Raw genomic sequence first — 26,139 nt, forward strand, 5'->3', positions numbered from 1 at the left:
GCTTTTCAAATGATTATCAGTTGGATAAATATCTTTGGAGAAAGAAAACCCCTGAATTGTCTAGTTAGCATTTTCATGGATTTATTCATGGCTGTTAAAGTCTTGCTCTAAAATGGAAATTTAATTTTTTTCTTTAGAATATGATTGAGATTTAGGAGAAATCTATGTTTCCTAAGAATCATAAGCTAAACCTATAACAAAGCAAAAATCAGTATTTTACATCAGTGATTTGCAGCAGGCCATATTTAGTTGCCTGTGTATAAACATGATTGTCCAAGACTTCTTTGAAGCAAGGCTACAAGTTCTATAGTGATTAAATAAATAAATAAATGCCAGGCATAGAGGGGGAAGAACTCCTGGCTGATTGTATCCAGATACAGCTTCCACAGAGGTGAGCTGGAGGAGAGGAGCCAACAAAAATGCTAAAAATACTGAAAGATTAATTTAGTGAAGGAGAAGGAAAAGGGAATTTCTGCTGGGAGACACCCTTTCCTAATTTGGCTTACAGTTGAGTCTAAGGGACAGAATAGATGCACTGAGACAGACAGAAACCACAAGCTAAGGAGTGATGATTAGGACACTAGTCCTGTGAGATACTGGGGAGAAAATAAGTCAAATAAGTTTGGGAAATGCGATTCCATCCTTTGTGTTTAATTTTGCTCTAATTGGCCTTTTACAAAATGAATTTATCACAGAATTATTTTCCCCATAAATTAAGAACCCTCACAAGACCCCTTTGGGAGAACATTGAGCTAATAGTGGTAGGAAACAAGGACTACTAATTAATGGGCCTCTACCATAATCATTGCTTCTTTGGGACAAAAATGATTAGATTTAGGTCAGACATATTAGGTTAGAACATTTCCTTGGATTTAAATGGATTTGCTTTTCAATATTGTTATATTTTTTGGAATACAAGATCCTTCTAAATCCAGATAATGAAGTTAGGATCTCTTCATATGGAATTCTCAGCCCCTACATAATTTTAAACAACTAGCTCTCAGGTTACAGTATCTTGACTCATAAAGGTTTTTCTTGGGGTGCATTTTTGCTTATAAACATTTGCAATGATCTAGTTAAAACTAAGCCAAATAAAGACTTCTGAACTACATTTAATTTCTGGTTAAACTGTTGAGTGACCTTTATTAATAAAGGCTTAGAAATAATTCATAGTCTTTGAGAATTTGGCTTATAAATATTTTTGACCCAAAAGGAAAGCTTTAGAAGGTTAAAGTTAGCCCCTCATCTACATGGGCAAAACTTAAAAGAAATCAGGCCAAATGGGAATCAAGCAATGATCATATGACCCATAATATATTTATTCTCTTTCTTTTTAATTTTTGGGGCATGATTTTTCTGAGAAAATCTATATATGCCTCTGTTCTCCTGCATGCTTATGGAAGACTAATGGATACATGAAAACCTATTTAGAGATAAATTTTAATGTATGAGGACCAGTGTCAATTTAGAGATGAAATAGGATATGGATATTTGCAGATACTTTTAGAGATTCTTTTTGAAGAGGACTAAATTCCACAGTTTATATTAATAAACATCTCTTTCTCATCCTCCCTGCAAAGGTACCGTAAGGTTTTTTTGTCCTCAGTGAAAAACTGTATCATATGACTTTAAGTTTCATGCCAGTATTTTAAAGTTTCACTAAAGTGGATTACCAAAAAACTGTTGCATTTTGGAATTGTCCTTCTAAATCTATATGACGAAGGCAATTTTTTTTATTTTGTTCATACAGAGTCACCAGATCCTAATCCATTTACAAGTCACATTCTCAGTATTTTCTCTCCAAAGGCACTTTATCATTTTAATTAAGGAAACTATAAAAATTTTAAGTTTGTTGTTAAGCCTCAAGATACTTCTTAAAATATATGAGGGTACTTCAAAAGTTTTGTGGGAAATGGAATTAAAAGATAAGTTTGGGGCAGGTGTTTGGCCTAGTGGTTAAGATACCAGTTGAGACAACTGTGTCCCATATCTGAGTAGATATCCAACTCCAGCTCCTGCTCACTTTTGCCAGTGAGCACTCTGGGTAGCAGCAGATGATGGCTAAAGTAGTTAGATCATTGCCACCCAAACAGGAGACCTGGGTGGAGTTCCCAACTCTAAACTTTGGCATGGCCCAGCTTCAGCTGTTGTGGGCATTTGGGGAATGAAACATCAGATGGTAACTTACTCTCTCTCTCTCTCTGTACACGTATGTGTATGCATGTTTCTATCTTTTGAGTAAATAAATAAAAATTAATTTTTAAAAATTAATTTGTTAAAGATAATTGAGAATGAATCTTGATGTGAATGGAAGGGGAGAGGGAGTGGGAAAGGGGAGGGTTGCAGGTGGGAGGGAAGTTGGTGGGGGGAAAGCCATTGTAATCCATAAGCTGTACTTTGGAAATTTATATTCATTAAATAAAAGTTAAAAAAAAGAATAAGTGTAAAAAAATTAATTTGTTACAAAATTTTTTTGAAATTTATGAATGTAAGAATTTAAGTTAATGAAATGCAGATTATGAAAAGACTATGTATGGTTTCAAAATTCTTGTGCTAAAATAAACTTTTCCTTTTTAACAATTTATTTATTTATTTGAGAGGTAGAGTTACAGAGAGAGAGAGAAAGACAGAGAATCGTCCATCCACTGGTTCACTCCCCAAAGTGACTACAACAGCTCGAGCTAAGCCAATCCAAGACTAAGAGCCAGGAGCTTCTTCTGGGTCTTCCATGCGGGTGCAGGGGCCCAAGCACTTGGGCCATCTTCCACTGTTTTCCCAGGGCATAGCAGAGAGCTGGATCGGAAGAGGAGCATGAACTGGTGCCCAAATCGGATGCTGGTGCCACAGGTGGAGGCTTAGCCTAGTCTGCCACAGCACTGGCCCCAGTAAACTCATCTTTTAATTCCATTTCCCACAGATTGCTTAAAGTACCCTATTGTGTTTTAAAAAGTGGCATTAATAAAGGAAGGATTATTTACACACTTGAAACCATAGTCAAAACTAATAAATTCAAATTTTTAAGACAATGTAATAATCTTGCTGTACTCCTAAAGAGTCAGAAGTGTTTTTCAATCATATTAAAATTCTTGACTTGACTAGTCACATATGTTGTTTTAAAGTTGTATTACCCCTATGCAATTAATAGATACCATAATTATTTATGCAAGATTTTTCTAAATAACATGTTTTCTAAAGATTTATTTATTTATTTGAAAGGCAGAGTTACAGAAAATGAGGGAGAGACAGAGAGAGAAAGAGACTCCATCTGTTGATTCACTCCCCAGATGGCCACAATGGCCAGCACTGAGCCAAGCTGAAGCCAGGCACCAGATCTTCATCCAGGTCTCCCATGTGGGTACAGAAGTAGTGCAGGCCGGCACCACGGCTCAATAGGCTAATCCTCCGCCTTGTGGCCCCGGCACATCAGGTTCTAGTCCCAGTCGGGGCGCCGGATTCTGTCCCGGTTGCCCTTCTTCCAGGCCAGCTCTCTGCTGTGGCCAGGGAGTGCAGTGGAGGATGGCCCAAGTCCTTGGGCCCTGCACCCCATGGGAGACCAGGAGAAGCACCTGGCTCTTGGCTTCGGATCAGCGCGGTGCGCCAGCTGCAGCGCGCTGGCTGCAGTGGCCATTGGAGGGTGAACCAATGGCAAAGGAAGACCTTTCTCTCTGTCTCTCTCTTTCACTGTCCACTCTGCCTGTCAAAAAAAAAAAAAAAAAAAAAAAAAAGTAGTGTAGCCAGTACCCAAACTGTTACCCATATGGATGCCGGTTTCCCAGGTGATGGCTTTACCTACTAAGCCACAACGCCAGCCCCTAGACAAATTATTTTAAAACCTAATTTCATGAATTTTGTTATCTAGATTCAACAATTTAACAGCTGAATTAATTTGTTTCTTTTAAGTTTGTATTTAAGTTTCAGATTTACAAAAAGTCACCAGGATACTAAAGAATTCCCCAAATTCCTTCATATCCAGATTCCCCAAATGTTAGTATTTTATCCTATTTGTTTGCTTTCTCTCCTTCTCCCCTAAAAACTTTTTTTCTGAAGTGAGTATAGTTTGCAGACATTTACTTTAAAGGGAATTGCAAAAGTTCATGGAAAAATTAAATTTAAAGGTAGTATACATTTTCCATGATCTTTTTGAAGATCCCTTGAACTTCTACATGTATTCCCTAAAAACAAGGGCATTCTCTTTCATAACCACAGTACTGTTAGCTAAATCAAGAAATAAGCAATCACACAATAATGTCCTTGACTTGCAGACTTTACTCAGATTTCACCAAATTACCCCAATAGTGTCCTTTATAGCATAATAAAATAAAATAAGATGCTGATCATGCATTGATTTCTGTGCTCATGTCTTTTTAGACTAGAACATTTTCTAGTTTTTGTTTCCTGACACAACACTTAAAAAGTACAGACCAACTCTTTTGTAGACTGTCCCTCAGTTTGGATTTGTCTAATGTTTCCTTGTGGTTTGATTCAAGTTATGCCAGACTTCAAAAAAACTAAAATTGTACAAGGCTAAGCTGTGATTTTATAAAAATAAAATTGTACAAGTTTAAGATGTGATTTTACAATAACAAATCACGTTTCTGTTTATGACTGTGAGAATCAATCTAATTTAATTGTCACATTTGCATCAAACAGAATACTTATCTCCAGCTTCCCAGAAGAAGATACTGTCCTAGGAGATTTTATATTTGTTTCTTAATGAACTAATTTGTTTTAATTATGGAGTAGCTTGTTAGTTTTGAAGGTTTATAGAATCACATTTATTAAGAAAACAAAATATTCAACCGTATTGATCTTCTCTTTCAGTCACTCCTGAATGCCCACAGAAAGGAAGAAACATTTGCTTTTCCTTAGATGAACTCAATTTCTTATCTCATCTTATAAAATCCCTTTTGAAGCTAGAGAAAAATGTCCAAGAATTGTTTGAAGAACTGTTTTTATCACTCAAGATATCCAGGAATACTTCAGGTAATCAACTCTTTTTTAAGTTTGTAAATCTGTAATTTCTGCTTTTATTTGTTGCCACTGTGAATCAATACCATTACTTGAGACAAATCCATGATAAAATTATTTAAGTAAACATTCAGTATGATGCACACCATAGGTTAGATTTTCATCCTTTTTATTTGAAGAATCCCTTAATCCTAATTGACAAAGCATTTGAATAATTGTCTTTAGCTAAAATCAGATCAAATTTTACCCCAAAGAAATACAGTGTGGCTTTATGGAAAGAGTAAGCAGACTTGATGACCTAGTGACCCCTCTTCTGCCACAGCATATTTATTCTCCTTAGACTTGAGTTTTCTCATCTTCACAGTAATCGTTCAAGACGATGAATTTTCTTTGTTTTCTTCCAGAATTAGATGCTTTAGGTTCCCATAGGTTTATAAGAATTAAATGACTTCGTGTATATAAAATACTTAAAAGAATGCCCAGGATATCTTTAAAAATCCGTAAGTGTGAATTATTAAAATAATAAGTATAATTATATAATTTTAAAATTTCAGTTAGTGTTGATAAAATTCCTCTGAAGAAGCTATGCCATTTGTATTGAAATAACATCTCTAACATTAAAGGTAAAATTCAAAGGCATAATGGCTAAGGTGCATTCCCTGTTGTCATATCCATATTTATAAAGTTTTCATTGTGATCAGGATGAAATGCACAAAGGTCTCTTTTACATGAGACCATATGTCATCTAAGAATGAGCATATACAAAGGCTGTATCTGCCAAACCAAGTGACTTACACACAATCAGAAAATTTCAACCTCTAAACCTGATTTCTCAGGGAAAATTACATTTAGTGTACTCAACCTGTTTATTGCAGTGTTTCTTTCTTTCCTTTGACAGTATAAATAATGTTAGAAAAGTTACAGTGTTGGAGTTTGGAGTTTGTTTTGTATTAAGTATAGTTTATTGGACTTCTGTGTTTCAGGTTAAGTTTAGATAGCACTATTATAAAGTAAATAATGTAAGTCACTTTTACAAATTTGGAGATAATTTTAAGAATAATGGAAGTGGTTTACAGATTTACAATATTAATCAAAAAAGGAAAATAATAAAAATGTCATACAGAGGCTGAATGAAAAAATAGATTTAATTAGAAGATAATGTGAGATTTATGTGGCCTTCTAGATGGAGTTGAGTGGTCAAAAAGAGATCTGAATAGAGAAATGTGACATCCTGGTTTTTGATTGACATATTGATGCTTTGAACAGTTGACATTTGGTGTAATACTCATCCGTCATGTCTAACTGAGATCTGGCATCTCACATCCACATTTTTAGTAGACCTTTTCTGAGTGTGGACCAACCAACGGAATGTAATCCAAAAAACTCAGCTCCTACCCATTTGAAATCATCCTGCTTTGGTCCTAGGCCAAGCTCTTGGGAATTTAGGTCAATTCTGAGAACTTTATTCTTTTTAAGACAGCAGAAATTGAAAATTAGAATTGTTTTAGAGAGAAATTATAAAGATATAAAACTGAAATGACCAAGAATTGAAGCAAAGATTTGATGTGTGGATTTCAGGAAAATGCAGAAAAAAGAAAAAGCCTGTTCAATTCCATTAGATTAAGATTAAATAATATGCAGATTTGCAAGTGCTGTGTATTTGAGGCTAAAACTTTACCATTCTTGAATTAAAATCAACAGAGCCAATATTTAATTATTCTACCGTATACTGTTTTACTCTCCATTTGTCAATGTGTAAGTGGTTTGGTAGATAAAAGCAACTTCATTATCACATTAATAATAGTTTACTATATAAATACATTTGTGGATTATTGAACACAGTATGTAGAAGGAGTTTTGAAGGGTGAGTGTAAGAAATGTCTGAGTACCAGAACATTCCCTTGTGATGTATGTATTCTTCATTGTTGAAATTCATATTTTTTTACCAAAGCCAAGATTGACTTAATCTGACACAACTTTATGTAAATGGCTCCCTGAGAAGAGTGATCATGAGGGAAATTGTCAAGAAAAAAATCTTAAATGCTTTATTCAGTGTATCCAAGTTAATCCATTCTTATAAAAATCATTGGTTTCTTAAATCAGGAAGTAAAACATTCCTTGAAATGGATGATTAAAGAAACCAAATGTTTCTTAAGTTAGCTATTGAGTATTCCTGATAGTTAGCGTTTTGCTTAGAAATCTCGTGTGGGAAAGAATGGGGAAAAAATAAAGAGAGCAAGTAACTTAGTTTCCTGTGTATTTATTTTGATTGGAGCATATTTTGGTAATAAAGATCTTGGAAAGAGTTGCCTACTATGTCTGTGTAACCCAAACAATCTGATGAAAAGTGAGGGTTTTTTCCTCATTGTCCAGATGTTTTAAAAATGTCCAGGTGCTTAACGTCACATAGAAAAAATGTGAAGATGATTAACCAAATATTTTACTTTTTACTTTGATGTTTACTATTATAACATAGACTTATCCCAATTGGCAGTGGGCAAGGAATATTGTAGAGACACAAGAAATACTTTCCAAGGAAGAGATATTTAGTCATGATATTTATTTGCTTTTGATTGGTCATAATTTGATGGTTTTCTGTTTTCATCATTTCAGAAAATGATAGCACATTATTTCACTGTGATGGTACCTTACTTCATTTCTTTTAGGTGGTGATATCTTGGGGAGTGACCTTGGGTTTGATATATGGGACATTTCTAACGCTCCTTCAGAATAAAGTTGTTCTTTGGGCAGTTCCTCAAATTTTCCAAAGGTGGCATCTGAGATTTATCTAAACCAGGAGGTTTCTTGGCCCTCATTTTTCTTTAGCCCCAGCAATGACAAAGAGCGATGGCTGCTTCAATTGGATGTAAGAAGAACACGTAGGGTTTGTCTCAGAAGAATCAAAGATTTCAGATCTTCTGAAAGATTGTTTGTACTCTTAGGGGGTCTTAAGAGGGGTCAAATGGCTTCTAAGAGTTCCTTAGCTAGATGGTTAAGGGATTGTATTAGGGAGGCGTATGTAGTTAAGGTAAAGAGGCTCCTAGGGTTTGTAAAGCTCATTACTCTAGGACTTTAGCTGTTTCTTGGGCAGAGAGGTCGAAGGCTTCCACATTGGAAATTTGCAAGGTGGCCACCTGGGCTTCTCTTCATACTTTTTCATGGTATTATCTCTTGGATGTAGTCTCTTCTACAGATTCAGCTTTTGGTGGGAGGCTGCTTGTGAGCCAGAAAAGAGCAGTGAAGAAAAGAAAGACTTGTAGTTCCCACTTAGAGCTGCCAACAAGGCAAGTTGCTTTGTAGTGCACACAATGGGAACCTATGAAGACCAATTTGGGTGTGAAAGTGGATGTCACAGGGAAGTACTGCCAAGCTCTACTCTCTGAAAGAAAGCGGCAGTGTGGAAACTAACCACGAGTGAAAAATGAACCACAGAGAACTCTGTAGGGGAGGCTGTTGAGCAGCTGGCTTTCTTGTGACCCTCTGCACTCTTCTGAAGTTCCTAATCTAGGCATGCTCTTAAAGAAACCAGTGTTGATAGCTAGCCAATAAGTACATGTTAGAGCTCTGAGCCAAGAATGGACTACCCTCTCTCTACACAGTGATGAAAAAGGGTACGGCCTTTTCCATGTATTTAAAAAACACATGAAATGATTCTGCAGATGTTCACAGAGCTCATGAAGTCTTGCATTACCAACTTTTGAAATTGACCATTTTGAATTCCAAAGACATATGAAAACACCACAATTTATTAAAACCACACGTATCTTATTAGTGTGAATTTGGTGTTACTAATCATTCCTAAAAATGATCCCCTTTCCTTTCATGTATAATATTAAGTTTTTAAAATAGTTTTTAAATTGGGGAGGGGAGCATTATATTTTAAAGGTTATTATAATTGCTTGATCATGCATTTTCTATCCTACTCTAGAATTGCTCACCGACAAGAGAAGTCTTGGAAAGCTTCTCTTTTTTTTCTTACTCATCTTGAAAATAGGCAGATGGTTTGTATAAACATCTGAGCACATTACATTTAGTGAATAAACATAATGTATTTGGGAGTGAAATGATAAATACAAGATAATTAGCGGTTTTTTGTAAGACTTAAACTATAGCTACTCAGTGGCAGGTAGGTATTTTCAGAAACATACCCACAAAGCATATACTGCAAGCTAGTCTTCTTTTTCCAGGGTAAGTACCTTTTCAATAAGCTAGTTTTCTGAGCTACTTGTAGAAAGGTAAAGTGACATTAAGAATCCATGTGTTGTTGCTTCATGTCATTCACAACTTGATATGTATTACTTTTTTCTTCTATAAAAATCATCATTGAACAATGTGCTACATGCATATAGTGAAACTTTATTATTTAATTATTATATATAATAATTATTTTTATTATTTAATTCTTTTTTCACCTCTCTTGTCTAGTTTCTGTTTCCTGAGCGATGACTCCCATGTACATCTCCATGTTAAAATAACATAAAACCTTGTCATACTATACAGATGTTACTTTTTATTAACAATTCAGAGAATGTAGAAACACCTCATTCTTTGTAACAGTTGAATAACTTTCCATTGATTCATGTATCAAAATTTAACCACCTATTCATTGATGGAGGATTGGGATTTTTTCCCCCCACTTAATTCGTTATTACAGACAATGGTCTGGCAAATTTCACAAAACTGTGTCTTTTATATATGTAATAATATCTGAAGACTAAGTTTCTGAAGTTTAGTTGCAAAGTAGAAAGCATGGTCGCAAAGCAGATGAAAAGATGAGCCACAGATTAACTACAAAAATTTTGAAAACATATATGTGATAAAGGATTTGTATCCAAAATATACAAAGAACTGAACAAGAAAATAAACAATTCTGTTTAAAAATATGTAAAAGATCTGAGCAGAGACCTCACCAAAGAGGATCTACAAATGTCAAATAAGCTTTTGAAAAGGTGCTCAATATCATATGTCATCAGAAGAATGCAAACTAAAGCAAGACGTCCCTATCTATTTTATTAGAATGGCTAAAATCCAAACCACTAACTAGGACCAATTCTGGCAAGAATGTGGAAACTAGGAATGCTCATTCATTGCTGTTAAGAATGCAGAATGGTACAGTCTCCTTGGAAGCCAGTTTGGCAGTGCCTTACAAAGCTAAACATAGTCTTACCATATGATCCAGCAATTGCACTCCTAGGTATTTATCCAAATGAGTTGAAAACTTAAGTCTTAAGTCCACACAAAAACCTGCATCTGAATGTTTATAGCAGCCTTATTTATAGTTGCCAAAACTTGGAAGCAACTAGGATGTTCTTCAGTAGGTGAGTGGATAAACAAACTGTGGTATATCAATACAACGGAATATTATTCATCAACAAAAAGAAATGAGATGTCAAGCCATGAAAAAACATGGGGGAACCTTAAATGCATTTTGCTAAGTGAAAGGAGACTATCTGAAAGGCTGCGTGCTGTGTGATTTCAACTGTATGCGATGGAAAAGGCAAAACTGTCGAGAAAGTAAAAAGATGAGTGGTTGCTCTCCTGGGGAAGGGGGAAAGTGATGTATACATGGTACAGAGGGATTGTTAGAGCAATAGTGGTGTGTACAGTACTTGTATTTGACAAAACCTATTGAATTGCACAATAGAAAGAATGAATCTAAACTGTGGACTTGAGTTAATAATGATTCAACAATTATTCATCAGTTGTAGCACATGTACATTGTTTCAAAATGTTAACAGGGAAAACTAAGGGTAGAGAGAAAATATATGGATACTCTAATTTTTGATTATTTTTTCTGTAAATATAAATATCCTCTTAATAAATAAAACCTAGTTTTTAAAAAGATGCCCATTTTGACAAAGATTGTCATGTTAGTTTGTTGTCTCTGTTTGGACTCTCAGTGCTAATTTTGTTGTACAGAATTCTTATATCGCTACTACCTTTGTGTCCAAAAAAGTTTTCTCTATACAGATCTTTTGAAAAAATGTTCCAGACTTTCAAATGTTTTATTTTTCCTTATTTTAAAATCGGTGACTAAAATAGATTTTATTTCTGTGTTATAATTTATCCTTATCTATAATGCCATCACCTCTTTTTTTTAAAGATTTATTTATTTGAAAATCAGAATTAGAGAGAGAGAGAGAGAGAGAGAGAGCGAGAGCTCTTCCATCTGCTGGTTCAGTCTCCAGATGAGCACACTGGTCAGGGCTGAGCCAGGCTAAAGCCAGGAGCTAGGAGCTTCATCTGGGTCTCCACATGGGTAGCAGGGTCCCAACTACTTGGGCCATCCTCCACTGCTTTTTCCAGGCCATTAGCAGGGAGCTGGATCTGGAGTGAAGCAGCTGCGACTCAAACTGGTGCCCATGTCGGATGTTGATGTCACAGGCGGCAGCTTTACCCGCCATGCCACTATACCAGTCCAGATGCCTTTGTCTTTAAAAAATCTAAAGCACAAGTCATTGGAAAAGCATTTTAGGTTAAATGGTATAACACTTATTTGAGTTTAAAACCTTCTCTATGTTGTTAGGAGTCTTGAGTAATGGAACAGCGTTATTAAATTGCAGTGCATGGGCCTATAGTGTTTATGAATGAGCTTTACAGGTCTGAGAGCACCCAAAAGTATGTTCTCACATGTGTGTGTGTGTGTGCATATGTGCTTGCCACTCATATTGTACAATTTTGTAAGATATGCTCTGTCACATTAATGAAATTCTCAGAAATGCTCATAAATCCAAAAATGATTAAGAAATATTAGTTATCTATTTCCTCAAAATACATAAAATCTGATAAAATTTGCCAAAAAGATGGTGTTACTGTCTACCAAATGGAATATTTACCTTTAGTATACTGTTTGGACAAGAATGTTGAAACCAGCTTAACATCAGAACAAAATATTTTCATTTCTGTGAACTTTATTCCTTAGAAATGATTCAGAATTATGTTCATAGAACCACATTTAGAGGCAGAAAAAAAGCAAATCAACCACACATGTATACTCTATCACTCTGTTGCTCAGAATCCCTACTGATAAAATTGGCAAGAGTTTGAAATTTGCTTTGTCCAAGGGCGTAAGGAGAAACTGGTTCTGAAAATTCTTGATAAATGGAAAAGAAAAGTTAAAATAGATCATAACATAATTCATCATCATATACATATATGCATGGATTTCAAATTTTTTTACAGCAAAGTCAACTCATCTTGTAAATCCATTTTCCACAGACTTTTCTTGAAGAGGCTAGAGACACAAATAGACAGAGTTCCTATCCATGTACTCATTTGCCAAATGTCTGCAATGGCTAGGAGTCCATGACAGGAGCCAGAGACACAATCCACGTCTCCCACAAGAGTGGCAGGGACCCAACTACTTGGGTTGTTACGTGCCATCTCCCAGTTTCTGCATTGGCTGGAAGCTAGAGCCAGATACCAAACTCAGGAACTCTCATGTGGGATGTGAGCATCCTGACCAGCGTCTTAGCTGCTAAGTTAAAAGCCTGCTGCTCTGTGAACTTTTGGAAGTATGATCTTAGAGTCCTTTTCCAAGTTTAACTTGCTTAAAATCTATATGTAGATTATATTCATATTTGATGTGCAAACATATATAATCTTTAAAATAAATATTCTTTTGTGTTTAATTCATTTTCATATTAGCAGTGTAGGATACGAGCAAAATGTAAATGTTAATTTCCTTGTTCATTTAAGAAGTTAAATCCTGGGCAAGCATTTGGCACGGTGGTTACATCACCCATTGAGGTCTCTTGTATCCCATATTACAGTGTCTGGTTTGAGTCCTGACTCCCACTTGCAATTCCAGCCTCCTACTATTAATGCACATCCTACAAGGCAGCAGGTCATGACTCAAATGCTTGGATCTCTGCCACCCATATGGGAGAATCGGATTGTGTTCTTAGCTCCTGATTTAGGTCTAATTCAGCCCTGGCTGTTATGGGCATTTGGAGAATGAACCAATGCATGGAAGAGTCATATATTCTCATTCTATCTCTCTGCACTCACTCGCTCTCTTTCTCTCTCACACACACAACCTTTCAAATAAAAAATAAGTGTAAAGAAATTAAATCATCAGGCACTACATTTAAAGACTGTTGGTGTTTCTTAGCACATTAATCCTTCCGTTCTTCTCAGGATCAGAATCTGTGCTAGGTGAACAAGCCAGTAACCCAGTAGACTGACAAAACTTTTTTGCACTGTACAAAATGCTTCCATTCTGTCTGGTCTGATTAAACACTCTGCATTCCTTTTACCTCTTCTAATAAAAGTTCAAAGCTGTATGAGAAAAAAAAAATACTTCCCTTCTTGAAATAAGCAACAGCAAAGATAAGCATTTTTAGAAAGATAAATTCTAAATTATTCATATTGAATCAAACTGTTATTAATGTAACTTTACTGGAAAATTAGATTTGTCTTGGAAATATTTATATATTAATCTTGTCCAGCGTTATTTTCTTGCCATGGAAAAGAGTTTATTAATTATAAAAATAACTGTTAAAAAACTGTTCCCGTTTTAGAAGTGAGGGAATATTTCATGTCTGTTCTTGTGTTTGTGTTTTTGAATTAATGACTAACATACTTATTAAGAAGGTAATTTTTCCTACTCTGCTGTATTACCTATGTATTTCTGCTTCCTGTATTCCCTGCATATTGTTATGTGTGTGCCTATAGTATGTATACATTGTGGATAGAGCTTTTCTATATAATTCATTTTAACCTGAACCTGTTAATCACACATTGACTAAGGTTTATTTTTTTTTAAATATATATTTTGTATGCTTGTTTTCTTTTCTATTTCTTAGGGATTCTGGAGAAATCCTGTAGAGAGCTTTTAACAGAAAAATCTAGAGCAAATGAAACCAGTGTTCCTTCAGAGCAGTTGCTGCCAGTAAAAGAGGTAAGAGAGGAAAAAAGAGTGGTGTTCACTTTATTCAGATATAGTATCATCACCCATGTCTATAAATGCAATATGGATCAGAATGCCTTGAGTTTTACCCTTTGCCACTAAAAAAGTCAATAATAATTTCTGATTAAAAATTAGCTTATAAGCTTTTGACAAAAATTCAATTTAGTAGGGACACTTGTCTCTTGGCCAGTGTCTTCCATGGGAAGAATAGGGAGATGAAAGTGAAGGGATGTTTGCTCTCATCCTAACTCAGGTTCTGTACTTTGCAGATGTGGGCTGCAGATTGTCATTGGAAAGTGAAAAAATAATTAAGAGAGAAAGGGAAAGAATCACTGGAGCAGGCCCGTTGGTGCTGTGTGCCCAGCCTTGCTCATGTGTGCTCAGGGCCTGGCACCACTTTTCTGCTTTGCTCCATGTTGTAGAGAATTATGTCTTCCAGGACCCCTTTCTCTCTGGATTCTTGGGAGGTTTGGCCAGTTAAAGGCCTTGACTGGAGATTGGAGTATGGGAGCTACAGAGAAGCTAGGGTATTTCCCTCATTTCCTGTGTTTTAGGAAACATTTCAGGTAGTGGCTATGACTTCAACTTTATCTCCTGGGCAGACCATGCTCCCACCATACAACCTTCCCTGTTTGATTCCAGTTCACCCTGGCAGATCTATCTTGGCTACAGATCAGTTGGTGGCCCCAGGAATCAGTCTCCCATTGCACAGTTCCTGTTCATTGTTCCTGCAGCCCTGGGACTGGTTGAGGCTTCCTTCTGTATTAATATCTGTTATGTTTCAAAGCCCACGTGTGGCTTTGAATCTTCCATCACCTAGCTAACCAACACCCTACATTAAAATTCTTCCTATTGTAATTCTTCAAGTGGATTCTGTTTCTGAATGGATCCTGACTGATGTGCTAGATATTTAAGATGGTAAGAGAATGTATAGTCATTTTTTTATTTTAAATAAATATTTTTGAAAGGTTTATTTATTTATTTATTTGAAAGAGTTACACAGAGAGAGAAGGAGAGGCAGAGAGAGAGACAGAGACAGAGAAAGAGAGAAAGAGAGAGAGATCTTCCATCTGCTGGTTCACTCCCCAGTTGGCCACACTAGCCAGAGCTGGGGCAATCCAAAGCAGGGAGCCAGGAGTTTCTTTGGGTCTCCCACTTGAGTACAGGTGCCCAAGGACTCTGGCCATCTTCTACTCCTTTCCCAGGCCATAGCACAGAGCTGGATTGGAAGTGGAGCAGCCAGGACTTGAACCAGCGCCCATATGGGATGCCAGCACTACAGGCAGCAGCTTTACCCACAGCACCAGCCGCAGGAGTGTATAGTCTTAACAGAGTTTCAGTCTAGAATGTGAGGTAAATAATTAAAATTCATTTAGGCCGGCGCCGCAGCTCACTAGGCTAATCCTCTGCCTGTGGCGCTGGTACACTGGGTTCTAGTCCCTGTTGGGGCGCCAGATTCTGTCCTGGTTGCCCCTCTTCCAGTCCAGCTCTCTGCTGTGGCCTTGGAAGGCAGTGGAGGATGGCCCAAGTGCTTGGGCCCTGCACCCGCATAAGAAACCAGGAGAAGCACCTGGCTCCTGGCTTCGGATCGGCGCAGTGCGCCTGCTGTAGCGGCCATTTTAGGGGTGAACCAACGGAAGGAAGACCTTTCTCTCTGTCTCTTTCTCTCACTCTCTAACTCTGCCTGTCAAAAAAAAAAAAAAAAAAAAGAAAGAAAGAAAGAAAATTCATTTATAACTTCTGCTTTAACCAGAAATCAAAGTCAGTACTAACAGCACTTAGTAAGTCAAGGATTCTTTGAAAAGTTCATGGAAAATGGAATTAAAAGGTAAGGTTATTTTGGTACAAAGCAATTTTGAACTCTGTCATAGTGAGGTCTTCAAAAAGTTTATGAAAATAGCATGCATGGGGTAGATGTGTCACAGCTGGTTAAGCCACTACTTGGGGACACCCACATCCCATATCACAGTGCCTGGAGTCAAGTCCTGCCTATGCTTCTGATCCAGCTTCCTGCTAATGGACATTTTTTTTAAAGATTTATTTATTTATTTATTTTGAAAGTCAGAGTTACAGAGAGAGGGAGAAACAGAGAAAGTGAGAGCGAGAGCGAGAGCGAGAGAGAGAGAGAGAGAGAGAGAGATCTTCTGTGTACTGGTTCTCTCTCCAGATGGCTACAATGGCCAGCACTGGGCCAGGCCAAAGTCAGGAGCCAGGAGTTCTGGGTTTCCCATGTGGGTGGTGGGGGCCCAAACACTTGGCCATCCTCTGCTGTCTCCCCAGGTGTGTTAGCAGGGAGATGGAGTGGAAATGGAGCAGTGAAGATACAAACTAGCTCCCATATGGGATGCTGGTGTCTAAGGCAATGGCTTTACCCCCTGTGCCACAATACCAGACACGCTAATGCCCATTCTTGGAGGCAGCAGTTGGTGCCTGAAGTACTTGGCTCCCTGTTACCTACGTGGGAGACCCAGATAGAGTTCCTGGCTCCTGACTTAGCCTGGTCTAGCTCTGACTGTTACAGGCATTTGGGAAGTGAACTGCCAGATGGAAGATTCTCTCTCTCCCTCCCTCCCTCCCTCTCTGTATCTCATTATTTTATTTGAAAAGCAAAGTGACAGAGGGATAGACAGAGCCCAAATGACAGGAACAGAAGACAGGAGCTCCATCCTTTTCTCCCACAAGGATGGCAGGGGCCCAGGTACTTGGGCCATCTTCCACTGCCTTCCCAGGAACATCAGTAGGAAGCTGGATCAGAAGCAGGACAGCCAGGCCTGGAACTGGCACTCTGATAGAGACCAAAAGTGGCTGCTTGACATACTCTGCTATGATGCTGGTCCCTCTATAAATACGTCTTTTTTACTGTCTGTTACTCTGCCTTTCAAGTAAGTAAAAATAAATAAACTTTTTTAAAAAAGCAAAAGGATGCATGGATCTCAAAAATGTATTCATCAAAATAAACTTTTATTTATTTTTATTTTTATTTTAGTTTTTAAGCAATTCAATATAGATGATATAGTTCTAAGAATGTAAGATTTCCTCCCTTCCTATTCCTGTCTCCCTCTCACCCTCCTTCCCTCTCCCTTTATTTCTTTCTTTTGAGATAGCATATTTTAAATTTATATTACAGTAAAAGGACTTAATATTTCACCGAATAAGAAGTTTAACAAGTAAAAAGTAAAAAGACCCTAGTTTAGTGGGAATATAAACAATAATTAAATGGAAAATGATAATTTCACCCATATACAGTAAATTTTAAAGTAAGCACAGATCATTAAAACTATTATAACATTCTTAACCACTGGTTTGACAAAGGTATAAAACAGAGTTTCACAAAACTATTTGCAGCAATGCTGATAAACACAGCCATTTCTTTCTTTCTCTTTTGTTTTTTAAATTTTTGCTCCCATGTATAAGGGAGAACATGTGGTATTTGTCTTTCTGTGTCCAGCTTATTTCACACAACATGATATCTTCCAGTTGAATCCATTTTGCTGCAATGGGTAGAATTTCATTCTTTTTTATAGCTGAATAATATTCTATTGTGTATATATATATATATGTGTGTGTGTGTATATATATATATATATATATATATATATATATACATACTACATTTTCTTTATGCATTCATTTGGTGATGGACACTTGGTTGAGTACAAATTTCGGTTATTGTGAACAGTGCTGCTATAAACATGATATCTCTTTGATACAATGTGTTCATGTCTTTGTATATGTGTGTGTGTATATATACTTGGCAGCCAGTACAAAAAGTCCCATGATTCTCTTTTTTATTCTTGGATCAATCAACAAAGTTCTGTATTTCAACTGGAATATGTATGACACCAAATATCAAATGGAAAGAGTAAGTCAGCGTATAATATTTCATGGAAAAAATAGATTTTAGAAGGAGGTTTAAGTAACTTAAGATTTTCTGTATTCTTTTTAAAGGCAGCTGTTAATTGCTTGATTTCTTTATTTTGAAAAGAGATTTCAGGTGAACCAATGTATTATAGTCACATATTTTTATCAGTAATAAAGTAATCATTGTGCTTGTGTGGGTGTACATACACACATGCCATTGTCACCCCAGCCATGGCAGTTAATGGTAGTTTTTACCAGAACATATTTCAACGAATGAATGAATTTTTAATGAATAGACATATCATGATGGGGATAACAGAAATCCAGTTTTTTTAATTGTTGTTTTAATCTTCATGGAGGTAGATTCCATTTTATGTTTCTATCAAATGTTTCCTGTTAAAGCATAGACCTATACCCACAACACTTCCAAAGTTTAACTTCTGAGAAAGAAGACTCCCTGAGTTGAGTGGATTCAATAACTGGTAAATTTTATGCAAAGACAAGATCAGGGATACGTGTTTGCATTCTTTAAGATGCAAAAGGTCCAAATAAACTTTAGGAAGGGAAGTTTAGTTGCATATTAATTATGAGCCTAATAGGAACAACAATCACTTTCTCTGCTTGCAGAGTCATGGAGTCATAGAATTTTAGCTCTAGAAAATGAGTCAGTTTGGGGCCGGCGCCATGGCTCACTTGGTTAATCCTCCGCCTGCAGTGCCGGCATCCCATGTGGGCCCCGGTTCAGGTCCCGGCTGCTCCTCTTCCAGTCCAGCTCTCTGCTGTGGCCTGGGAGGGCAGTAGAAGTTGGCCCAAGTCCTTGGGTCTCTGCACCCACATGGGAGACCAGGAGGGGGCTCCTGGCTCCTGGCTCCTGGCTTTGGATCAGCGTAGCTCCGGCCGTTGCTGCCATCTGGGGAGTGGACCAGCAGAGGGAGGACCTTTCTGTCTCTCTCACTGTCTGTGACTCTACCTCTCAAATAAATAAATAAAATCTTTCTTTTAAAAAAAGAAAATGAGTCAGTTTATTACTTTGTATAGTATTTAATGCTAAGTAGGGGAATACAAATAAGAAAAATAGGCTAATGATTATAATCTCAATAATTTTAGACTGAAAAGGACCATAGAAATAATCCAATTCAGCTCTTTTAATTTTGTACCAAAAATGCTGAGATCAAGAAAAACAAGTAATTGAGTCATGGATGTGGAGCCCAGGGTCTTTCTGAAGTTGAACTAGGTGACAAGTTAGTATAAACAAAGCTACACTGAAACAGGGGAGGTTTAATTTGAAGCATAGGTTCAGCTTTCTACCCATGATTTCAGTACTTTAGAGAACATTAGAGGGCTTGGGGGAATACACATTCATAAACATTTTTCCATATGAACCATAGACCAAAAGGTAAAAAAAAAAAAAAGGGAACAAGACAACGTCAGCTCCTGCCTCAACATGCAGAGCAATGTAGATCATTTTAATTCCTCATTTTCTGGAACAAAAATAGTGCCGCTTACCACTGTAGGAGTGGAGAGACTAAATAAAATGTTAAGCAAGTAAAAATTCAGAAAGGTACAGTAGTGTTTTCTCTGAGAAATTTATTTCTTATTGCTATTTTTTGGCTTGTCTGGATTTCTGAGTGTGAAAAAGAAATAAAAGAGTGAATATTAAATGCTGTCTTATGTTACAATACTTGTTAACAATAAACTGTAAAAAAGACTCTAAAAATCTAATTTAGAATTTATTAAGTATATGAAGTTAAAGTGGCTTTGTGTGATAAATAGTAAGTGTAGCTTTTGGCTCTTGTAAAGATGGTTTTATTGAACTATATTTAAGAGATTAAATTTTGGAAAAAGTTTTTATTAAATCTGACGAGCTAGAATAAAATGTCAGTATATTACTGTGTGTAAAGAAGGCCCATGTTTTTGTATATTGCTTTATTTGGTAGGCAATATTTTTCAGTTTGTAAGAATGGGTTTTACGGTATATCAAAGAATGATATTCCACATGTTGGAATAAAGTAGTAATTTTATATCTGTAACAATGGAAACATTGGTTGCTCAGTTAAGATTAACATGACTTTATATAAATTTATATTTCAGGCTACTTTACTAGATTTTGGCTGGAGAAGTGCCTTTAAGGAAGTGTCTCTTCCCGTGGCAGATAGTATAACAACTGCAATTGAAGATTTTTCCACGAGAATTCTCCAAGAGGAACAGAATGAAAGGTCTTCAACTGTGAGCTGTGCTGTGAACCTTGTAAATGTCCAGCAGGTTTGGCAAGATGGCCACGAGTTTCCTCAGGAGGAGCAACCAAAGAAAATTGCAAAGGCAAATATCAGATTAGCTCCTTTCCAACTGCTGACTGGTACACTGGGGATTTTTTTTTTTTTTTTTTTTTAATAGAAGGCATTGCAAAACTAATCTGTGGATCAAATGGTGGAGGCACTTGCCAAATACTTGGTTCTTGACTCAATACCAGCTTTTGCCTCTGGTGTCCCTGGGCCACTGCTACCAAAGGAGGCTTGAAGCTGTTGCTAGCTTGTTGCTCCAGAAGTCTGAGGCAACCCGAAGAGGGGCCTCTGTGACTTCGTGGCTGAGCTGCGAAAAGCAGCATTAGAAAGCAGCCTGTTTGGGTTAGCCCTTCCAATGACTGCAGGAAAAACTTAGGAGCTTGGCAGGAGTACTGTCTTTTCTTAGGGCGATTTAAAAATCTCTATTCACACATTAGTGAACATTCTGTTCCATTATCCTCGGTCTTACATCTTTACATGTGTTTTGAATGTCACAGTACATATCGCAAAAATAGGAAATAGATAAATAGCGTTCTTTAGCCTGAGCTCAGCAGCCTATGATGGGGATGTTTCTTCAAAGAGAGTCCTTGAAGAATGCCTCCTGCTGCTGTTGTCTGCCTGAGGCTCTAGCACAGTCCCCTGGGTATTCTGTTGGCTGGTCTCATGTGGAGGCAGTTGTCATAGTCCCATCCACAATGCCTTTCTTGGCCATTGCAAACACATAGGTACATGATAAGCAGTAAAAAGCTAGAGCCATCACTTGTGAAGTTGCAGATTCCTTACCAGGAAGATGTCGCATGAGGTTGCTTCTGATGCATCTAGATTATTTAAATTAAACTGACACTTACATGTGGTATTTCCTTAAAGAAAAAAAAATCTTTTGTGGAAATGGACCAAAAGAAAATTAGAGTAAGTTAAAAAATAATGCAAACATTAATATGTAGAATACGTATCTTCTGGGTCCTATTAACTACAAATAAAGGTATTGTCATGTAAAGCTGGTTCATGAGTTTTTCATAATGCCTGTCTGGTAAGCATAAGGTTTGAAAGTTATATATAGAAAAGCATCATTTTGGTATTTCCTTATTTGACATAAAACATTCAACTTTCTACAACTGAGAAATTGATTATTATAAAGCTGCATCATTATATTTATGTTTGATGCCAAATTCATTATTTAGGAATTTGGCTCCACTGTCCATAAATTACACGGTGCTGTCAGAGTACAAATAACTCAGTGCCACATTTTATTTCTTCCTAGTTTTGTTCTGACATCATGGAAAAACTTGACACAATGCTTCCACTGGCTCTGGCATGCAGAGATGATTCTCTTCCGGAAATTAGAGAAAACTTGGTGGAGGCCTGTTATAAAGTGGCAACAGCTGTCCTGGCGAGACTGCGAGAGAGAAGCAAGGAGGTCCCTTCCAAAGCACCCCTGAAAAACCTGCCCGCACTGCTATCCTCAGCGGTGTATGTCTTCCAGCGTTTCACACAATATGACAATTTGATGAAAGAAACTACTAAAAAGTGAGTGTCACTTAAATTAAGTCGATAGCTGTGCTAACAGGAACATGTAATCTTCGGATACTATAGGAGCAAGATGATGGTAATGTTTGGGAAGGAGAAAATAGTCATGAACAAGGTCAATTATTTTCATTTGTCTTGACCAGGAGATGTCAAGAAGGTGGACCACAAGAAACATTAAACAAGATACGTAGGAAGAAAGGTAGTCTCTCTAATGCCACCTTCACAAGGGTTCACCAGTTTCTGTCTGTTGTTAAAGACATGACAAAATGTTCCTCTTCCATTTTACGTGGCACGTTATATTGATTGACCCTGAGAAGGCAAAATAAACTTGTTTTTGTTCCACATAGGCACATTTATGAAGTACTCACTTCTGTCTTTTGTTTCTAAGCCAATAGGCAGTTAGGAGCTGACACCAAGAATAAATGCATTTTAGTCTATTCTAGTAACCAAAGGAAACGTATTTTAGGACATCCATTTAGGTATAAAGCATCCATAATATTGGAAAGGGAAGCGACTAGCATTCTTACTACCCATATGTTGATGGTCTAAGCAGAAGATATGTTTTCTGGCTAGAGATAAAAATTACCACCCATGTTTGTTAACACATGGCCTTCCAGTTTCCTTTGTACTCTCCAGCCATAACATGGACCCCTACAAAGGAACCTCATGGACATAGCAGTCCAGTGTGAGCCCAAGAGTCTATTCCATATTTCTGGTTTGTTTGCCCATTTTATTTGCAAGGCAGACAAACAGGTAGCTGATTTACTCCCCAAATGCCTACAACAGTTAGCGCTGGGCCAGGACAAAGCCAGGAGTCAGGAGCTCAAGGTTGGTCTGCCGGGTGGGTGGCAGAGACTTATAAGTACTTGAGGCATCACCTGCTGCCTCCCAGAGTATGCATTCATGGGAAAGTGGATCAGCAGCAGAGTAGATGGGACTTGATCCAGGCATTATGATGTGGGATACAGGCGTCCCAAGAGGTGAAATAACCACTGTGCCAAACACCCACTCTCTTCTGTATTCCATATTTAGCCTATCCAGTCCATTAGTTATGACACAAAGCAATATAAATAGCTGAAGATAAATGTAAAAAAAAGACTTGATGTAAAATAAAATGATATTTTTTAATTCTCATAAGTAGTCAGATGTTATGATTCATACTTGAATTTATAAACAAAATGTGCCAGAAATCACTCTATTTCTGTAGAATATTTTAAAACAGTTTATGAGGTAATTGACATCTACAAAATTACAATTTTTAAAATAAAAAGGGTATAATTGTGAAACGTGTGATAGCTTTATACAAGTTGCTTCTGACAAGTGTATGTTGTTCTCCAGTAATAACAATAACCTAATGCCTAAATAATGCAGTGATCTCTAATAATAGGCTTACCAAAAATACTTTTTATTTTTGAATGATGTATTGACAATGCAGTTTGTCTCAAGTTGAAGTGCATATTTGTAGAACAGCAGATGTACATTTTCAAAGGACTTGCAAAACAAAGAGCAGCTTTTTTTTTTTTTTTTTTTTTTTTTTGGAAAGTGAATGTGGATGCAGACTTGAGCATTGGGAGGAAATGAATGATTGATATCCAATAATCAAAACCATTTGTAGTACTGGAGATTGTTACCTCCTACTGCACAGGCCTTAAATCTCTGTCTCTTTGATCATTCCCTCTGAACAGACCCATATTCCTGGTGCCTGTCCAACGGTATCAGGAATTCATCAACACTCTGCAGTTTCAGGTTACGGACTACTGCGTCAGAGTTTGTGCTACAAGCATTTTACAGGATGGTGAGAGCCACCACTGGGATGACTACAAAGCTTTTTATGAGGTGTGAAGTTAAGTTTACTCTCCCTCCTTTTTACACAAATATGTTTTACTGCCTACCTGCTTTCTGGCTAATTGGAAACATGAGCTTGGCATTACTAACACACGAAGGCTGTTAGGATAATATTTTTTAAATATTGAATTTGTGCTTAGGAAAAACACTGTTTTTAAAAACCTGAAATAAATTAGACATCAGAACTCTCCTTCTGCTTGAAAGTAAAAATAACTTAATTTGAGTTGCCACATTGCAGTGCTGTATAAGTTGGAATATAGTGGGACATGGTGAAAAACTCAGAGAGATAACAGTGCCAAAATGCTGCAACCTTGTATTTTTTCCAAAGGGAGCAGTTATGGGTATCCTTGCATTTCCCCCCTTGTTACAGATTTCCATCTGTGTTTGATAAATACTTTTTATTAGGCAGCTTTATTCTTTATACTAATTTTTTTCTTCTCATTGCACATTCTTAGGAGTGTACTTTAAGACCCATCTGATCATTTATAGCTTACCTATTTCCATTTAGCCCATGTTTTGCAATCCCAAATTTCTACCAAATTAAAGCCTTAATGATTCCCAGTGCAACCAAACCTAGGATCAATTAAAATTATTCATCATCAGACTTCATTAGTTTGCCTCCCCCTAAATCCCATTGATTATACATGGACCACAATAATTGAAGTTCCTTGAAGTTGATTCTAGGGAAGGGGAAAGCATTTACAACAAATTAATAAAAGAGAATTGGGTTAAAAAAAAAAAAAACACTCAACAACCAAGCTCAGCTTCTTTAGCTTTTCCACTTTTTTCTCTGATTGAAATGTATCATTTGGGGGCACTATTTTTTTTTTTTTTTTTTGGTATTTGGGGGGGTTGTCCTGATCACTGTGGAGCATTGAGGGAAACAGAGTGAAGTTTTATTCTGCAGAGTCCTTCTTGTCACTTCCCCGGGACTGAAGGTTCCTGTGGCTCCGCTGATGCCTGGGTTCTTATCATAATAAATGTTGCCACAACAGAGAGGGACAGCTCAGAAGCAGCTCTTTTTGAAGAACTTTGCTCTTTTTCTAAGGACATTTCATCTCTCCTTTAGAGGCCCTTTCCAGATAGTTTTTCTTTCTGCAAGAGCATGCATACAGAGTTTTCCAAACCTGACCTCCTTCAAACACTAGTGGTAGCAGTGAGCGGGAGGAGAGAGAGAAAGTGGTGTGGTGCAGCTGCTAGCCTGAGATAAGGAGAGCTCAGGCCTTCCCCTCTCCTGGCAGCATTGCAGCTTCCTTACTTGCCTGGAGGTACACAGAGAGGCTGAAAAATGAATCCATCTCATGGTCCCAACTCTTTCTACGTGTCCGTATACTAATGAACAATTTTATATCATGTTTTCAGCACAGAACAGGTATCAACTCATGATATGCTCAACACCAGGGTATGATGTTTCCTGTTATGCAAATTGGGAGCTAGAATAGTTGTACAATATAAATAATAAGTGGATGTATTAAGAACCTGTTATTGAAGTTACCAAGTATTTTTTAAAAAGCCAAATTACCATGTAACATGCAACTCTTAGATCTTATGACAAGGCTTTAGTGTCAAAGACAGAAATAAGGAGATAGTTACCCTGTGATTACATGGTACTGTAGCTTCCATATACTTACATGGTCAGTACTTACAATTTAATTGCAGAGTTAACAGTGGTTATTTATGCTCAGAAAAATAAAGTGATGCTGCTTTTCTATTTACCAAAAGTAAGAACATTCTAAAAATAGCACAAATTCTAAGCTGTTTTGACAACTGGAGTACCTGACATGGTTTTATCTTGCTTTCTGCTTCTCACCCCTTCTCTCCCCATTATTACAACTGCATTTTTGAAACAGAAGTAGTCTGGTTTTGGCAGGCTTGTTTTGAGAGGATTGGAGATGATATCTGCCTAACTGGAGATACCCAAGGGTGGGAGGAAGATCTTAGGGGAACCTGTTGCCATGTGCAGCAAGTCATAAAGAGAGAGCAAACAAATTTGCGAGATATGGAGCAATATTTGCTCATGTTTCATGATAGCAAGTGAGCACTGGGTACATTATTCCATTTTCTAAACTATCAGGTTAAAAGAGCCAGAGAGTTTAGTATTTCTCTGATGAGGTGCTGGTCAGATGGCACAGTGGGTTTTCACATTACCTCTTTAAAATTAAGCTTTTAGTGTAGTTGACATCTGCTCAATTTTAGGAACCTGTGTTTTCCAATAGTCAAAGAATAAAGAATTGTCTGTTCAAAGATAATATTGAGTGGCTTCTAAAATAAAGCCCAGCTGCCTGTTTCCTGATATATAATCCAAATAGAAGCTCACATCTGTTTACATTCCAGTGGGCCTGCAAAAATAGCAGATGTTTACTAGCAGAATACTTTTGAAATGACAACAAATGGGGAAACAGGTCAAAAAACTAAATGAAAAGCCTTGCACACATTGATGCTATATGCATTGTAAAGAGAATGGTTAGAACAAAGACCAGTTAGAAATATTTTAAAGTAAATATAAAGTGTGTATTTTAAGAAGTTTTTTAAAATGAGTACCTTTTTTTTTTTAACTTTTAGGAGAAGAAATATGTGCACCTTAAGTTATTTTTATTTTCTCATTATTGCTAAAAGGTAGCTATTAATAGAATTGGCTTTTCATATTTTTAAAAAATTATGAAAAGTGGCCGGCGCCGCGGCTCAATAGGCTAATCGTCCGCCTTGTGGTGCCGGCACACCGGGGTCTAGTCCCGGTTGGGGTGC

The 26,139-nt window shown here is 37.0% G+C and overlaps 1 protein-coding gene across 7 annotated transcripts in view; it reads left to right on the top strand.

The window, feature by feature from the left end:
• Positions 1-26,139, top strand: part of KIAA0825 (KIAA0825 ortholog) — a 446,494-nt gene that overhangs the window by 122,505 nt on the left and 297,850 nt on the right. For all 7 annotated transcript variants that reach the window (XM_062212408.1, XM_062212401.1, XM_062212406.1 and 4 more), the window contains 5 exons: positions 4,822-4,983; positions 13,776-13,870; positions 19,832-20,059; positions 21,284-21,549; positions 23,235-23,385. In XM_062212408.1, coding sequence (XP_062068392.1) covers positions 4,822-4,983; positions 13,776-13,870; positions 19,832-20,059; positions 21,284-21,549; positions 23,235-23,385 — 902 coding nt within the window. The remainder of the gene's footprint in view (positions 1-4,821; positions 4,984-13,775; positions 13,871-19,831; positions 20,060-21,283; positions 21,550-23,234; positions 23,386-26,139) is intronic.

The sequence above is a fragment of the Lepus europaeus genome, chromosome 15, assembly GCF_033115175.1.
Source record: "Lepus europaeus isolate LE1 chromosome 15, mLepTim1.pri, whole genome shotgun sequence".
In the NCBI taxonomy this organism is placed as follows: Eukaryota; Metazoa; Chordata; class Mammalia; order Lagomorpha; family Leporidae; genus Lepus; species Lepus europaeus.